The sequence below is a fragment of the Populus trichocarpa genome, chromosome 15 (genome assembly GCF_000002775.5).
Source record: "Populus trichocarpa isolate Nisqually-1 chromosome 15, P.trichocarpa_v4.1, whole genome shotgun sequence".
Classification (NCBI taxonomy): Eukaryota; Viridiplantae; Streptophyta; class Magnoliopsida; order Malpighiales; family Salicaceae; genus Populus; species Populus trichocarpa.
In genome coordinates, this window is record NC_037299.2 from 3,123,124 (window position 1) to 3,142,226 (window position 19,103).

A 19,103-nucleotide genomic window follows, 5' to 3' on the forward strand; every position below is an offset into this window, starting at 1 on the left:
GATCCTCACCCCCATTTTTGGGTAATTGCATGTAGAACGTGTCGAGTTCCATTCTTAATTGCCTCTGCCATCTTCCATCACAACAAAAAGTCTGAAACCATCTAGATAGTGGTCCAGTGGTAAGAACTTGGGATCAAGAGGTTTGCTTCTTCTGTGGTCTCAGGTTCGAGCCTCGTGGTTGCTCATATGATAGCCACTGGAGGCTTACATGGTCGTTAACTTCAAGACCCGTAGAATTAGTCGAGGTGCGCGCAAGCTGGTCCGGACACCCAAGTTAAACTAAAAAAAAAAATTTCATTGTGAGCTTAAGCTTCAGAGCAATAACCATCCCCCGTCAAAGTACTCCTTTTATTCTACTCATCAACTGCTCATTCCAGAAATATCAAAATCTTTTAACCACGCAAAAGTCATATAACTATTTACCACCAATCGTGTCTCCATGGATCTACACCTCTACAATCATTAAGCTGACCTTTGGAAATAGAAACCCATCAGTTTGAAGGTAATATCAGATTGCAAGGGGATAACAAAAGATGACAGCAAACCACATGAGCAAATAATTATTCACAAAAAACTCATTTTTCTTGGTAGAACTGCCGCGTGGGTTGATTAACGCTTTTTTTAAGTTTAAACTCATAGCTTCCCGGCGATCACCATCAAGCTTCGAAAGAGAGTAATGCCATGGTAATTGATTGAGTATGCGAGGCAGTTCTCAAAAGAAAAACAATCTAAATTTGCTTTTTAATGGCAACCACTACATGATCGTCTTGACCACTACATGATTGGCATTGAGGATGCCGGATTTACAGTGAAAGTCTCTGTGTTGTTGTTTTGGATGGTAACCTTTATATTTCTGATTGTCTTACTGCTAATAATAAACCCAGAATGACTCTGTTTGCTCCCTCATTACCAAACAATGAAGAAGATAATGGTCACGTGATGACAAGAGGGTTTATAATGCTAGTTTTTCATTTGAAAATATATTTAAATATTTTTTTTATTTTTTAAAATTTATTTTTAATATAACACATTAAAACAAATTAAAAACATTAAAATAAATTAATTTTATATAAAAATAAATAAATAAATTTAAAATTTTAAAAAACTCTTATAAAATATAAAAACAAAGGAACTCAATACTATTTAGCTTTCAAAAATTAATAGCAATGAACAATTCTCAATCAAGTCCTTCTAATTAATTTTCATTAACTTCTCCATCAAATTGTCTTCAAAACCATAAAATATAATTAGACGAAATACATTAATAGAAATTTACAAAATGACCCAATTGAGAAATATGGGAAATCTTGGGATCTAATTTATAAACTTTACAAGTTTGGGATGTGATTAAGAATAGGTATATTGATTAAGGACTAAATTAAGAACAAAATAAAACATCAGTACTTTCTTTTATTAATAAAACCACGACCGAGTCTGTACGGTGCCGGTGATTAATAATCTGCTACGGCCTCAAAAACCCACCGAGTGTTTAGCACCGGAGATTTACCACTCTGCCACCAATTAGCAGACCATGAAGTTCCGGTACGCCATGGTATGTTCGTCCAATCAGAACAGAAGCATGGAGGCTCATTCTCTGCTTAAGAGGCACGGATTTGATGTCTCCTCTTATGGAACTGGAGCTCACGTTAAGCTGCCTGGACCTTCCCTCAGAGAACCAAACGTTTACGACTTTGGCACCCCTTATAAGCAAATGTTCGATGATCTCAGGCGCAAAGACCCTGAACTGTATCCTCCTCTCTCTCTCTCTCTCTCTCTACTCTTCTTTTTCTATAACCTTTGGTTGCTGAGAGAATCTCCTTTCCTTTCCTTTTTTTTTTGTTTTGGGTTGTTTAATTGGGCTTATGGTATCGTATTAATTGGTGCGAAGTTGGGTTTTTGTTATTTTGGGAATTACTTCAAAACCCAGAAAAGGGTTTGAAGAAAATAGCTAGATATGGTTGCATTTGTGATGGAACTGGCGTTTGTTTTATTGAAAAATTGTAAGGAATTTGAATTTTGATCATGGGGTTTCTTTTTTTATTTTATTGATTTAGCTTCTTAAATGTGAAAGGAAAAGCTTATGGTAACTACGTATGTGATTTTAAAGAAAAAAGTTGAAACCTTGACAAGAGTTTCAGTTACAAGCGAAATGGGATATTGCCCATGCTTAAAAGAAATTCAGGTGTGAAACTGGCACCTCAACGCTGGCAAGACAATGCTGCTGATGGTTCCTTTAGTGTGGTGTTCACTTTTGAAGAAAAGGTCTTTGATATGGTTCTTGAAGGTAAAGATGTATCTTTCGTTTTGCATTTTTTGTTCCTTTGGATATTTTGATAATAATGAGTTTTGCAGTTACTCTGTTCATATGCTTGTATAAAAAACTCACTTTTAGCCATTGATGAAAAGAGCCTTTAGACTGGGATTCTCCATTATTTAGTAATTAATGTCTGAATCTTTTTGTCCCCCAAAAAAAACGAAAAGAAAAGAAAGTAATGTCTGAATACTAATCTTGATGGTGAATGGTAGAGGTAACTTCTTTAGCTAAATCAAAAAAAGGTTGGCATCCTAAAAGTGATACTCTTTGAGGTTTTTAGCTCAGTCTTGTTACTTATAATGCTCAACAACTCTTGATAGAAAGTCTTTAGGGAATTATTTAATGCGGTCAAGAACAGTGAAGATGAGATTGAGCCTGTTCTTTATGGTGCACTGCTCCTTGCTGCTTTGTTTAAGAAGCTCCTCGTTAGTGGAAGTTCGATCTAAAGATTTCAATATAACTAAATGAATCTAATATGTGATGCGTTGTGTGTTGTATGTAGAAGAACATGGGAAGAATGGGTGGACAAAACTGTTTGCTATTGACAAGTTAATCAACTTGAAGGTGTTCTTCCTATCTATGTAGAGATGTTGGAACAAATACTGCTTTAAGTTTGGGGGTTTTAAGGTATCTAGGTTGTTTTGTTAATTTAAATTGAGATTACCTCTATGGCTAACATTAGATGAAACCAATCTGCGGCCTGATTACAATTAGGTTTTTGGGGGTCTAGTTGTCCTTTTGGATTTAAGATATCAGATTCTTACTAATTAAAACCTTTTCCCTTTTAAGTTTCTTTTAGAATTTTTAGGATTGCATGTTTTTGCATGATTAATATTTTAGTGCCTCTGTTCCCTTTATAAAGCACAAGGGAGAAATAGAATATAGCCAGCGTTTTCATGTTGTTTAGCTGTCATTTCTTACTTTCTATCTAGAAGTCATGCCATGGGGAACCTTTCAGGCTTTCTTATTTTTTGCACTGGCCTGTATGTTTTGAGCTACCAGAAAGGTAATGTTGGATTTTTCTGTGGGTACTTGGGAAGAACGATGGAAATAGGATGGCATTCGCTGTTCTTGGCATGTCTTCCCACACCCCTTGGTCCATAATGTAAAATATCTCTTTACATGGATGGTCTCTAAGCTATGTCAACTGTGAATGGCTGAGATTTCATAGAACTTTGTAGAAGGATGTTATGTTTATGGGTTTTATGGAAATCTCAATACGAGGCTAAAGGATAAAGAACGAATGATGATCACTCCCGAAGCTACAATAAAAGGGAAATAGTTCAAGCAAGCTCACCAGACTAGTTTAAAGAAATAGCTTATACTGTTAAAAATACCTGAATGAAGGTCCAGGGTGCTATAGCTCACTCACAAATGTTCAGCTTTCCCTTTTTCTTGTACTATAAGATTTATGAACTATTGCAATTGTTGTCCCAGTCCCGTTGTTTCAAAGTCTTGATAACATTTGTGTTAATTTGATCCATCTCATAACCATGTCTTTGATGTGAGTCTGAATACAAAATTATGAAGCTCTGCAATCAACTTAAAAAGCCAAATCTACATTTGTTCGCCTGGTTGTAAACTGATTTGGTGATTGGAATGCAATGCATTTATCATAAGTTCAAAGTGTATCCATTTAAATAAGTATGTTGATATGTATTACATATGGTATGGAAAGAGAAAACATATAGGAACTAATTGGGTGGGTGCTAGGCTGCTAGCTAGCTTAGCAGAAGGGTCTCTTGGTGTCATAACAAATAACCCGGGATCAAATCATGCTGACAATTGAGATGGGGAGATTAAGGGAAAAGGAAGGCCTACCCCTGTTATAAAGCCCAAGCTCCAATGGGTCTTCTGATAAACAAAGAAAGGAATTAGTTGGTGCAATGGAGTTTGGATGGATATATATATTGACGAGCTATCTAACACATGCTCAAATAGATACAATAGACTAGTTTGTGAGGGAATGAAGAGTCTCTTGAATATACAAGAACACTTGATCAGAAATGTTAAGGAAACTGAAACTGAAAAAGGAAAGTTTAGTCCATAAAGTTTCCAAGTAACTCCTAGATTGCCTTGTAGAATAGTCAAGTGTTTACAAGTACTTTCTATTGACTTGATTTGTTCAACATTTGAATTTACTTGAAGTGTGTGTTTATTCATGGAGTTAAGCTTCCATAAAAATCATTCACCTAAGTTGTGGAGTGCTGAATTATATTATAATCTGGTTTAATATCTGCACCCCCACCCAATAATGATGTAAGAAACCATGTGCCGTTCACTTCTCGAGTCTGAACATTTAGTTAAACATGTGATGAAAAGTTTGATGACCATGATGCCCTGAAGATCTCCCTGATGCACAACGTATGCAGATGCATTTGGTTTGTAATGCTGCGCATATAGATAGTGTTTTTCCTTATCAAAATCCCTTAATACAATTATTTGATCACTGCTTTGAAAATGTGCAGATCTCCATAACCGTGATCATGTTCTTTTGAAAAGTGTGCTGGTGATTAACTTAGAAGTAAAAGATAATCACGAGGAGGCAGCTGTAGGAGGTCAGCTCACTTTGGAACTCTGCCAAAAGGTAGAAATTCTATTTTGCATTGAATATACCATCTATTGTTCAGTTCTCTATGTGAATAGATTTTGAATGGATGATTGTTCTATATAGATTGAGGCAGTTGAATCATGGGAGGACTCCATTGATGAGATTATCACTGCATTTGAGGCAAAGCACCGGAGAAAGCTGGTGTATAGCATTTCCTTCTACTGACGATGCATCACCGACACTAACAAAATGATTCATCCTTTTTTTTTCCAGACGTGGAGGCTAGCAATGCTTGTGATTAACTACCTTTTTTGCTGTTTAATATGTAAATTTATTGTCCCAATTCCTGGGAATAAAACTGTCTCAGTTCACAAACAGAATTCATGGGATTTTAAGCTCAATGCATCTGCTCAACCATGGAGACTCGTTTTAAGTTCCAAAATTTAAATTATCTCAGCGAAAGAGATTAGTTCAAGAAATCGCTAGTAATGCCTGGCAGGATTCAAAACTAAGAGTTTGAATGAGTAAATTTTATTTATTTATTTATTTATTTTATCAAAGAAACAATCTCTTAAGACAATAAATGGCATTATTTTTTGGCAAAATACAACAAATCACACACACGCAGTGTATTAAATCAACTCCTTGTTTATTATATATAAAAAGTTGAATTTTTTTTACTTATTTGGATGAAACCCGACTAGAAAACAATATTGACAATGTTACAAATCCTGACTAGAAGACAATGTTGGCAATGTTATTATTATATATAAAAAAATTCCCTAGAGGAGCCCAGTCTTTCACAGTACATCTATATACAAAACAATGTGGATTAGGATAGCATAATGATGAATTTTTCCTTCATAACAATATTAATGGCCTGATTTGAGGTAATAAGATCTTGATTGATTAGGGATACGTCAGTTTTTTTTACATTTTGAATCATAGTAAAACAATAAAATTCTCTTAATTTTTTTTATTTAACTGGGAGCTAGGGTTTTTTCGAGTTTTTACTTTTTAAAGCAAAGTAGAATGACTAAATTATCTCTAGAAGCAATATTTTTTTAAATTGGTGTTCATGAGTGTTTTTGTATTTTTTTCATGGTTTTTTTAGTTATAATCACGTTGATCAATGAACAATTTGGTTTTTTAATAAATATAAAACATTATTTAAAAACCAATAGTGGTTGGCACATTCAACGCACACGTCAATGAGTAGTAGACACCACTTTCTTTGAACAGTTTTGGAAATGACCCGAAATCCTCTTCCAGGTGGTTAGACACGTGTACATGGTGGCGCAACAACCGAGCTCTGATGAGATTTTTTTTTTCTTCTCCTCCCTCTTTTCCCTCTCTTTGCCTTAAGTTTCACACCTGCCTTTCCAAAAATTAAATGTGTTTTATCAGTTTGCACTTGTATCAATTTTGGTCCTTATTTTGTATTGCTATTTGTTTTACTTTTAATGTTTTTTAAATTAATTTTGTTTTTTAATTTCTCCCTTAAAATTAGATTTCATTTAATTTTTTTATCCAATTTGGTCATCCTTCTTTTGATTTCTATTATTTTTTTTTTTATCATTTTCTTGATTTATTTTATTTTTCAATTTCATCCATATTTATTTTATTTTATTTAATATTTACGCCAGATTTGGTCCTCATTCTTTTGATTGCTATTTTTTTTGTTTTTTAATTATTTTTCTTGATTGATTTTATTTTTAATTGCATCCCTTGATATTTGAATGATTGAGAATTTTGCTTCATGAATTTTTGTGTTTGCTTTTGATAAGGTAATCCTGGTTTTATAACTCAGGTCATGGATTTTGAAAATTAGCCTGATTTAACTTCGGTTGTTTTTTTTTAAATTAATTTTTTTTATTTCATCATTCAACATTAGGTTATTGGACTTTGAGCTTCGTGATCTTTTCTGCTTTCCTTTCTATGAAGTTATTATGATCTCATGTCTCGGGTTGTAAGTTAGTCGAATTAACCCGGGTTGAATTGAGTTGTTTTAATATTTTTTTAATTGATTTTTTTTTTTCAGTTTCCGCGTTTCATCATTTAGTTTACTTTATGTCTGGCCTCCATTGTTCTATTCAATTTTTTTTTTTTAAACCCCGACCTAGAAATTTAAACCTCATGGTTAATAATGTATTTTTCCCAACCGAAAAATATTAAAAAATTAGTGAAAATTTAATTATGGGAGGTAGAAACCAGGAAGAATTAGTGAGCAATCTTAGACGAAACAATATACATTTGTACGTGAAAAGTACTGACAATCAAAGATTTGATGGAAACAACATGTGGGGCAATTTAAATGAGTGGTAATTTTGTAAATACAAGCAAAACTTTCTCCCCTCTTCTCCATTAAAGTCATCGGCCAAGAGAGTAAGGAGGATAGAAAAATTGCAAAGAATTTTTTCCTTCTCTTTTTCCAAGCTAAATGTATGAATTAATGTGGAAATCCATGTGATTCCCACCAAAGGAAGCCATCTTGAAAACCTAGAGAGAAATTGGTGATTTTTGTATTGTTAGAGAGAGAAAGCTTGTTAGGTGAAGGAATGAGAGATTTTGGGTCGTTTTCATCAACAACTTATTAGCTATTGTCGAATTAGCAAAAATAATGAGTTTAATTTTAATTGATTGCAATTCTTTTTTGAAATTGTGTGAGGGAATAGAACTATCCAAATTTTATAGGGTTTATGTTTTGATAATGAAATTGATAGTTTGACTAAACTTTGAGTTTATTGGTGTAGAGAATTATGTAATAGGATGTATTTTGAGGAAAATTAAAAACTAATTATGGTAATGGAAACATTTAAGTGGTCTACTGCTAGAGCTCTAAGCACGAGGATGCGCCAACGAATGCACACTACTTAGAATTCGAAAGTGATGGACAGCGGCAGCCTTGAATAGGCAACAATGAATTTGGCAAACAACGTGTAATGATTCGTGTGAGTCATTGAGCTTTTGACATGGATGTGGATCTTGGATCATTGACCTTCTAAGCTGGCAACAAACACAACAAAAACTGATAGTTGGGACTACCAAATAGGAAGTCCACAAGTCAAAAGGAAGTAAATAACAAAATTCATACAGCTTGTTCTAACCTATATCACAAGTCCTTTCTGAACTCCGATTCACCTGAAAATTTACCCCAACATAGACAAATACATCTGGAATCGTTTGGTAAATTTTCAACTCCAGCCAACGGTTGGATTTAGAGTTATGCTTAATAGTGTAAAACTGAACGGTAAAAAATTTTACGCCAAAATCCGAATCTGACCTTGTTTGGGTCGTATTATAAGGCTGAATCGTATCAGGTCTACTATGACAGCAATAAATACAAGTATTTATGGAAAATGCATATGGAAATAATGTATTTAAGTACTTAGGTTAAATTAATTTCTAAATGAATAAATATATGTGTTTGGTCAAACAAAAATGTTGATTTGTTATCATTGGAATTGTAAGAGGAACGTCTAGTATGGGACCCGACTTGTTAGGATCATATACAATAGGGCTCCAGATAGGGGTGAGCAAAAAAACCGGAAAACCGATTAAACCGAGAAAACCGAAAAAAAAAAACCGAAAAAAAATCGATTAAACCGATTAAACCGATTATATTTTTGAAAAAACTGGCCGGTTCGGTTCGTTTTCGGTTTTATAAGCAAAAAACCGAAAAAACCGAACCGAACCGAACCAAAACCGACAAAAAACCAGAAAAAAAACCGAGCCAAACCGAAAAAACCGAGCCAAAACCGGAAAAAACCGAGCCAAACCGGTTTGAACCGGTTTTTGCCCTAAAAAACCGAACCGAAACCGGTCGGTTTGACCCGGTTTCGGTTCGGTTTCGGTTTTTTTTTCAAAAAAAATAATTTCGGTTTGGTTTCTTTTTTTGATAAAAACCGAACCGAACCGAAAATGATCACCCCTAGCTCCAGATTAAGGTCACTCTCTTGCCTCTTTAATTATTTGAATTGTTCTTGTAATGTTCGAATGCAAGAAAAAAAATAAATTTATATGTGTTGTATACAATTGATATCATGAGAAATTATGCCTTTAAGTCGGAGAAAAATGATATCAAAGAATTGATATCTTTGGCAAAACAATGACATTAAGAAAGAATGTGCCTATAAGGTAGATAAATAACATAAAAAAGAGTGGGCCTTGTTGATGAGGGCTAAAAATGTTAACTTGAGTCAGCCGCATGGTTGGAGATTAGTTATGCGATGATAAACTATTAATAATGATAATATTAAAAAAATAAAAATAAAAAGAGAGAGGAGAAAAGATGGAATAGAATGGAAGATAATAGAGTTGTATTGTAATTATAGGATAGTAAAGCACATATGTATATGATATAATTTTATGCTTATTTATTGTTTATATTATTATGTTTTCAGATCCATCTCAGCCATGACCGCAACAATGATTTTCCTTTTAGGAGTTGTATAGTTTTATTTAGGTAAGACTTTTATATATGTTATATGTATTATGTAGATAAACTTTATATATTTACATTTAATTAAAATTAAATCTTTTAAGATGTATAAGGAAGAGAAGATTGATTATTAATTATCTTGTTTTTACTTTATAACGTGCCCATGTATTTCCTGAAATAATATACGCATGTCTACATATATATTATGATATACGAGTTATATTGGTAGAAATTGTTGGAGTGGTAGGCCTAAGACCACATGGTTGTGTTTATAATGATTATGAATGGATATTGATGACAGGTATGCCTGAGGCTACCAGTGTGTATCTGCGCATATTTGAAAATTTAGGGAAGGCTTATGGACAGAGGGAATTCTATTAAATTTTCATTAAATTGGATAAACTCATTAACTTGAACGGAAAATGCTTTGCATGTTAATATACATGTATAATGTACTTAAGTAATACAAGTTATGCTAATAAAAAAAAATAACCTAGTTTTTACTTATAAGTACATATCAAAAATCATGAAATTGTATTAAAATTATGGGATAGTAATCTAGTTTGATTTTTTTAAAAGAGAAAAATAGCAAAACCTATTGGTTTTTTAGTGAGCCTTTTTTTAGGCTTTTATGGGCCAGTTATTTAGCATTACGAGCTGCTTCTAATAACTCATGAACAATGCAAGTAACAACAGCACATCCACTAGATGAAAAAATATATTCAAAGATCATTAGGTAGAGTAACTATAACGTCCCATACTTTTATATGCATTTATAGTTATTTTCCTACAATTTCGTACGTAAAAATACAGGTAATTTTTTTTTATACAGTCTCATATAAAAGTCTACCGAAATTTCCACCAACATTTCGGCAAAGTCTCCCCTATACCAGGAGATCCCAAGTTATCGACATATACCCTATTTACACTTCTAGTATCTCATATCTCATAACTTAATCACGATCCAATCATCATGGGTTTCAATCCCACAAACATCATCATCATCACAACTATAATATTTATAACATACATTGTCAAATTGTATGTTAAAGAGGTTGTAAGGTTGCATGGGGTGCCAATATCTATTATATTTGACCGTGACCCAAGGTTCATATCTAGATTATGGCCAAGAATTCAAAATGCTATGGGGATGGAATTGAAGTTAAGCATTGCATTTCACCCACAAACAGACGGGCAGACTGAGAGGACCATTCAGACTTTAGAGGATTTGGTGACGACATGTATACTAGACGTCGGAGGGAGGTAGGAAGAATACTTATCTCTGGTTGAAGTCACGTATAACAATAGTTATTAGGCCACCATATGAATGACTCCTTTGGAAGCATTGTATGGAAATTTCCAGAAACATAGGTTTAACCGAACTGACCCAAAACTTGTAGACTTACTGTGCAACAAGTATAACTTCTGTTCGGAGTGGTTGGTTATGATCTCCACCATTCAAACTAGACAGCATCAGGACGAACAACATATCCAAATTATAGTCCAATCCAACAGTGGACGGTGGAGAAAATGGTTGGCGACTGAAACTATCCAGAAGTGTATTTTCCCAGAAACTTTTCTCATGTGATATCTCTCAAACAGGGACTTATATAGACGATCCCTCCTGTGACAATGTACATGATATGGAGGAGAACAACATATCCAAATATCATTCCAATCCAACTGTGGAAGGTGGAGTTACAGTAAAAGATATGAATTAAAGTCTTTTCGTTTATTTCCTTGTGTTACTAGATAATCATAGTAAACAATGATGAGTTCTTATATAGGTAAGGTAATGTTGGTATCATTGATCATCTTTAAAACTCAGAATCTAGCTAAGAAAATAGGATATAAAAAAAGGCAAGTCATGTAAACTGCAATGTAAATCAAATTTGAAAGAAATACTAGAAGATATATGTTGAGTGAAACACTTTAAACTAGCGAAAGTGTAGCTTTATACCAATTCGTAAATAATAGATCACTAAATCATTGATTTCATGTCGTTAGTTACTGATGGATAGAAAAGCTAGCCAATTGAGCTATATTTTACCAAAAAGATATTAAATTGAACAAACAACCATAGTTTTGTTTTTTTTTTTTTTTTTTGCCAAGAAATGGAAATTAACAAACAGTTCTCGATCAACACTTAATAATAAAGAAAGAGAAGGAGTTCTTCTCAATCAGATCCCAAGCAGATGGTTTTCATTTTCATATATGTTATAGACTTCATGATTGTAATTTATGACTGAAATAGGTTGAGTCACGGCAATGCTTTATATTTTCTTGAGAGTATATACTACTTTATTTATCTACAAAGGAAAAGTAGAGTTAAAACAAGGAAACATGAATAAAAAGAGTTAAATTACAAAAAAATCAAGCAACTCACAGTAAAAGATCTCTTTATATGATTAAGATATGTTATTTTCTTTTTTTATCCCAAGCAGTTTATCCCAAGATAGACAAGAGATGATAGAGAGACAAAAATCAGCAATAAAGGATGGTGAGTATGGGAACAACAAAAGACAAACGATAGATGATAGAGAGACAAATATCAATGATGGATGATGGTGAGTATGGGGACAATAAGAGACAAACAAGAGATAAAGAGAGCATGAGGATGGGGTGGCTAATTTGCTTTATGATTATTGATCTAAGGTTAGAAGAAAATTTCCTATTTATACTTGTATTAATACCTTCTTCTTGTTTCAAGTGTTGGTTGAACTAGTTCGATTCAATCGATTTCAAAGTTTTGAACTGAAATCGAACTGAATTCGAATATTTAAGTTTTCTAATTATTTAATTCAATTTTTTTCTCAGTTATTTTTTTTCTTGGTTTTTTTGCTCACCTTTACTTTTAAGAATTTTTAGAGAGTATCTTTAATAATGTAAATCCTCGGTCAAAACAAAAACAAATTTGGTGAATCAATGATAAATAGGGTATTGTTTAATTTAATAATGATAAATTAAGAGGAAGATTTCATAATGATTTAAGTAAGTAAAATAGTATGAGAAAAAATTCAAATATTTTGCATAAATTACCAACTGTCTAGTTTTACAGTATTAGACATATCTCTAAATTCAATTGTTGGATCGGGATAAATATTTATGAGGGGTTTCCTAACATATTATTTTATCTTATATTAAATTTTCATGGCAATCTGAGCTCGGGATGGTCTCTAAATAAAATTGCAATAAATAAACTTCTTTTTTTTTTTTAGGGGGGAGAACTAAACAAGTGTAAAATGGTAACAAACCAATATAATAACCCTCCGTTACAATACATTACTATTCACTCAAAATAATATCAAGAGAGAGAAGGTATGTTCCATTTTAAGTTTTCTTCAAACTTCCATGAAGAACTCTTTCTAAAAGTATGAGTTAGTTGCATGCAAAAGAATTTTAGTGGAGAAAAACACATAAAGGCTGAAAATGTGGAGAGAAACCTTAGTGGAGGAGTAGAGCTTGAGAGAGAAAGTGTAAAAAGATAAAAGGGTGATGAAAGAAGAAGAAAATAATTGTGAATTTGATTAGTTTTCCAAGGTAATTTCGAAGCTAATGATATCAATGTAATATCGACATTTACTTGAATTGATTAGCTATTCCAAGTTATAGAGGCTAATGATGTCAAGGGGTACATTGGCATCGACATTAGTAAACAGGACAATCTACAATATTAAGGAACTTGATTAGTCGTTTCCAGTTCGAGAGACTAATGATATCAATGAGTTTATTAATATTGGCATTTCTTAAATTTGATTAGTTGTTTCAGGTTTGAGAGACTAATAATACTAATAAGTTGTATTGGGATCAACACTCCTTAAACATGATTAGTCATTCTCGATTTAGAAAACTAATGATACTGATAAGGTTTATATAAAAGATATAAGTGGAAAATAAATTTGATTAACCATTTCCAGAAAATAAAAAGACTAGTGATATCAATAAGTTTATTGACATCAACATGTATTAGAAAATTAAATTGCAAGTCATTGGGATAAAAGCTAATGATACGAAATTGACATCGATATTGATTAATGACTCGAGTTACGTATCAATATTAATAACATGAAGTTTAGCTTGCAAAAGAAAAGAATATAACCTAATTACCTGTAGCTAAAGTATTAGTGTCATTTAAATTGTCATTTATTTATATTAGTTTATGGTAATTTTGTTTTCATAACCATCTTATACTTACTTGTCAGGAGTAAATCCTTCTTATCACTTTTGACCTCATAGGCAAGGTATATTATCGGACATTTTGACTTGTATTATAATCTCGTTTACGCATGTAAAATATATTAGCTTAACTTGTAAATATATAATTAGCGTGTCATATAAAATATTGCATGTGATGCTGTGTCGTTTAGATTGAATTGAAAAGTAAAATTGATAAGTCAATAACTTAAGATATTCAATTTTACAGAGAAAAACTCTGTTAAAATTTTGGTATAACATATTATAAAAAATAAAAATCCTAATAATTCAAAAATTTAAGTGTTTTATCTCTGATATTTGGGCTGTTACAAATAATATTAGCAAATATTTATTTTTTTTTGAATTCATTATTGTTATTTTTTTAATTATCGTTAGCTTTTTTTATATATAATTACATTATTAAATTAGTTAAGTTCATTAAACCTATTTAAATCAATAATCCGGTCCAAAAGTTTTCTTGCTCTTTAAACACTATCTTTGGCATTTTGTATATAACCCTAACAAAGGGTAGCAATGCAATTTATTTTTTTCTTGTGGTAAAATGGATAAAGCACGAGGCCTAACCCCTCAAGAAAACAACACCAGAAGCATCTCCTATCAAAGGGATCATTCACCCCAAGCTCCAATCTATAAAGGATTAGCCAAAGAAGCAAACCATCTTGGTTACATGACAGAACGCATCATAAGCCACAACCCATTCTACTGCACCAATAAATCTACAATAAGAGACGAGGTCCATTTCTGTCCTGATTTCGACTTATTTTATTACTGGACAAGCAGCAGAGAGGAAAAATAAGAAAAGGATGACAGCTGCAACTAAATTTGCACTACTTGATAGATCAATCGGTTGGAATATCGTCTCTTATGCATGCTGCTCTCTGATTGCATTAAATTTTAGTATCAACTTTGATATAATCCAAAAGCACAAAAGAGCAAGAAACCAAAAAACAATGTTCCATGCACCCTCATTAGCCAAGTGGTGTGTACCTAGACATTTCAGTGATTCTGAGTATCTTGGCATCAAAGAGCTGACACTCACACCAGATTAGTATCTTCAATCCTTAGAAGGGGTTTTCAAGACCGTGGACACTCACAGATTTACATGCTCTGTATTCCTGGTTGGCCGATTACAAGCAACTATTTTCCTGCAATAAACAAGCTCGGTTATGCATATTTCCAAATTCCAAAGGAATGGAGATGATAGGCCCAGCATGATAACACAACTAGAACTAGAACATGGCACCAAACTAATGACTCAAAGCAGTTCATGTCTATGTGCAACAAATTAAACGTGGGATATTCATAGTCCTTTAGTTATTAGCAGGTCAACTTCAGCTAAAAAAAGAAAACATTTTACAGTGTGCCATATTAAAAGCTAAAATAGTCAGGTTAAACCCCAAACAAAACAATTGATCATACAAGTCAGGTGAACCCATCGAGTTGATCATACATTTTCTCATCAAGAATTGCAGGAAAGTTAAAGACCAAGAATGTTCTATGACAGTTTTTTACGTGGACACTAGATATTTCTTAATGCTAAGCAAGAAGATGAAACCAGCAACTCCAAGATACACATACTGATGCAAAGATGCTACAACAAAGATATCCATAGTCCTTTAGTTATTAGCAGGTCATCTTCAGCTAAAAAAAGAAAAAAATTTACAGTGTACCATATTAAAAGCTAAAATGGTCAGGTTAAACCCAAAACAAAACAATCGATCATACAAGTCGGGTTAAACCCATCGAGTTGATCATACATTTTCTCATCAAGAATTGCAGGAGAGTTGAGGACCAAGAATGCTGGCAATCCATTCTATGACTGTTTTTTACGTGGACAATAGATGATATTTCTTAATGTTAAGCAAGATGATGAAACCAGCAACTCCAAGATGCACGTTCTGATGCAAAGATGCTACAACAAAAGAAAGGCACGCCATATAATAGCATATCCATATTACTTGAAATGAGGTTTCACTTTTCACTTTGTGAAAAGATATGCATACAAATTCACTTTGTAGAAAGACTTGAATACAAATGGTGTACAAGAACATAAATTTTTGATAAAGCAAGATTCTAATCCAAATCTTTTCATGATAAAAAAAAGAAAAAGTCAAGTTTCGACCAGCTAGTTGCAAATCAAACCTGATCCTCTCCCATGAAGAGACTATCTTTTCTTCTTCCCACCCTTCCCAGACTTGGATGTTGCAGCATTTGATGTGGATGCTGGCTCCTGCTTCTTGGTCCTCCCAGGATGTCTAGGTACCAATTCTGCAACATGGAGCATAAGCTGTTTTCCTGCAATAAAGTTGAAGTTTTTCAAATTTATCACATATGAAAAATTGGGCAGATACTCGTATACAAGTGACATCAGCCCATCCAACTTTGAGCTGATTTTTATTAGTTCTTTCCCCTGGTGCTTTACTTTCATGATAGATGCAACAAAAAAGCACCCTTTTTTTATTTTTCTTCTATGTTCCCCTTTCATTCCTCCAGGTCAAAGAAGTACAGTGCCATGGCATATCAGGCATGATGAGAAACAGCTCTCAAATTTCTCAACTAAACTAAAAGGCAACAATTATCAAACAATCCAGATCACCAAGTGAACCGCTGGTATTTCATGAAAATGCTGGTAACTACTGGTTAACATGCAAAAGGTATTCACCAAATCATCAATTAAGACAACACATATGAAAAGGCTGGTTCAGCTTACAAAGTAGTGGATCCCTAGTAGAAACTAGTCTTGTGCAATACTAAATGCTAATGACACCATACACACTAAACATACTAGCTTCGAACAGGTTATTTCCGTGTGTCAATATCCCTGCTTGAAAGGTTTATATGCAGACTAACAGGAACCAACACTCACGTCAATGATTACCGCCCCTTGGAAATTAGGGCCACTGAAATGATACCACCAAGTCACCTACATGTTATCCGCAATTGAATTAAATGCAAATATTTCACTTTAAGGATTATCAGGGAACAAAATAAACATGTGTCTGCAGGACAGGTGGAGGGGCCAATCAATGTCAAGTGGGAAGTATAAAAATAAACTGTCATACAGGAAACATTTTTTTAAAAAAAAAAAAAAAACCTCTTACAAGTGTTGTGGAATTCACCAGTATGTATGGGTTGAAGGAAGTGGAAGGAAAGTAGCAGAGTTAAAAGGTTAAAAGAAGCAAGTTTGAGTTCTTTTGGATGTTAAAATGAGAGAAGACAAGAAGGGGATTGAAGGAAAAAGGAAGTCAGTTAGATTTCCAAGTTCATCTCACTTACAGGAGGAAATCAGCTAAAAGATTTTCAAATATATATTATCATTTCAAAGATGCTTGATTCTTCTATATATTTTTGCAGGAGTTTAGCATTTGATAACTTGATAGAAGATTTCACACATTCCTTGTCAGAGTTTCCAACCAGAAGGCTGCTTCACTTAATAATAACTTGGGAGATGGACCTAGAATAGGAGCCATAAAAGAAAATACATATTAAACCGATTACAGGAATACTAGTTACAGTACCTAACTACCTCTTATCCTAAGAGGAGTCAACACAATACCAATCAAAGAGATAAAAGAAATAGGTTGTTGGATCATGTAATGTTCAGCATGACAAGGAATTATCGACAAGATAAAATATCCAACCAAACAGCTGCTTCACTTAATCATAACTATGGAAACGGTCCTAGCTTGTGAATCAATAGGAACAAAACACAAAACCGTGATGGCTCAGTTCCATAACAATTACGTTTGACCAATACCAATACAATTAAAATTTAAGCATAGAAAAAACTATATGTGTACATATCCATCAGTTTACGCATATTTAAGAAAGAATAAAAAGATAAAAGTAACTAATGAAAAGGAAATAAATAAAAAAAAAAAAGCAGGATCATATCATACAATAGACAGAAAAGAGGGTAAAGGATGCTTACTGGAAGGAATAGCAGGATTAGATAAACTCCCATCTTCTCTTTTCAGTAATACCCTCACTCTACCTACTTGCATGAAATCTCGAGGATATGCCTTATCAATCTATGATATCCAAAAACCATCATAAAACATAACAAAACAGCAATCACAAGCTCTAACTAAAAAAAAAATTGTGGATTCAAACAAACCTCAATTGCAAAAGGAAGTTTGAGATGGCTACAACAATCACCTATCTCAACACAAGTGGGATTCTCACACGCCTTTTCCACGCTAATCCGCCTTCCTTCAGCTATTGTTTTCTTTGAGTTAATGTAAACAGGATATAAGACTACCCATTTCTTTATATTTGGCACTCCTCCATCCATCATTAACTATCTCTCCCTACTAAAAAAACCCACTCTCCTTAAAAATAAATCATACAATTCAAGCAAGTAGCAATGCTGATCTCAATAATAATAATAATAAGCAATGATTTTATATACCCAGAAGTTAAAAATCAAAACTTCAACAAACTAAACATGGAGTTAATGAAAATTGTGAAATGGGGTTTCTAATGTTAAGGAACTGATTCATTATTTTCATTCAGATTCTACAATTGACACAAAAAATAAAAAAAATATCTTGACAAGGGGTGGAATTTCAATGATTGACAGCTAAAAAATAAAAACATCATGTGAATTCTAAAAGGGAAATCAGTGTTAGAAGAAAAGGAAACTGGATTTCGTAATTGCAAATGAAAGAGAAAGGAAGGGCTCACCAATTGAAACCCTGGCTTCGCGTCTTGTTGTGTGAGATCCCTGGTGCTGAGGAAAGAGGATGAGAAAAGTTAACTAGGATTTGGTTTCTACAGTTTTTTGTTTTATACTACTTATAAAATATTATTTTATCTCACAACATATAATAACCTACTAAATATGCCTGCGCGATATTGTGAGCTTATAACATAATTATACGTTGTCATGAATTTATAAAAAAATATATATATATAAAAAAAAACTGATCCAATTCATAATAATTTCAAAAAAAAAACTATAAAGTTATTAACCAGCTTAATATTAAAAAAATAAAATCAACGAAGAAAATTTTAGAAAAAATCATAAAAAAACAACAGGAAAACACTATAGCAATCTATAGTGTTTAATGAGGGAACCTACAGTTATAATTCTCAACCAACTTAATATTAAAAAAAAAAAATCAATAAAGATAATTTTGAAAAAAATCATAACAAAAAAAAATCATGTGTGGGAACACTGTAGCAATCCACAGTGTTTTAAAGACAAAAACTACAAAACTAAATTCTCAACCAGCTCAATATGAAAAAAATAAAATCAACAAAGACAATTCTGGAAAAAAACAAAAAAAATCATAAAAAAAGAAAAAAAATCATGTGGGGAACACTGTAGCAATCCACGGTATTTTAAAAAAATATATATAAAACTAAATTCTCAATCAACTACATATTAAAAAAATAAAATCAACAAAAACAATTCTAAAAAAAAGCAATTTTGAAAAAAAAAGCAAAAAAATAGAGAAAACAGAGAGAAAAAAACAAGTGGGGAAAGTTAAAGCTAAATTCTCAATCAGCTCAATATTAAAAAGAAATTCGACAAAGATAATTTTAAAAAAAAAACATGTGGAGAAACACTGTAGAAA

At 32.7% G+C, this 19,103-nt stretch overlaps 2 protein-coding genes across 3 annotated transcripts; one reads left to right on the forward strand and one right to left on the reverse strand.

The window, feature by feature from the left end:
- The first annotated feature begins 1,429 nt into the window (after positions 1-1,429).
- Positions 1,430-5,344, forward strand: LOC7474830 (uncharacterized). The gene is made up of 4 exons (XM_002322080.4): positions 1,430-1,746; positions 2,139-2,284; positions 4,783-4,901; positions 4,989-5,344. The coding sequence occupies exons 1-4, from the start codon at positions 1,532-1,534 to the stop codon at positions 5,088-5,090; spliced, it is 582 nt and encodes a 193-aa protein (XP_002322116.1). The 5' UTR covers positions 1,430-1,531; the 3' UTR covers positions 5,091-5,344.
- An 8,981-nt stretch (positions 5,345-14,325) lies between these two features.
- On the reverse strand, positions 14,326-18,353 carry LOC7462510 (signal recognition particle 19 kDa protein). Of its 2 annotated transcripts, none has more exons than XM_024586106.2 (5): positions 18,208-18,353; positions 17,639-17,831; positions 17,453-17,552; positions 15,664-15,816; positions 14,326-14,666 (listed from the first exon to the last, which is right to left on the reverse strand). In XM_024586106.2, exons 2-4 carry the CDS (start codon positions 17,816-17,818, stop codon positions 15,686-15,688), a joined length of 411 nt encoding a protein of 136 aa, XP_024441874.1. In that variant the 5' UTR covers positions 17,819-17,831; positions 18,208-18,353; the 3' UTR covers positions 14,326-14,666; positions 15,664-15,685. The 2 variants fall into 2 exon arrangements, with proteins under 2 accessions (XP_024441874.1, XP_024441873.1); XM_024586105.2 differs by having other exon boundaries at positions 17,639-17,834.
- Positions 18,354-19,103: the final 750 nt, after the last annotated feature.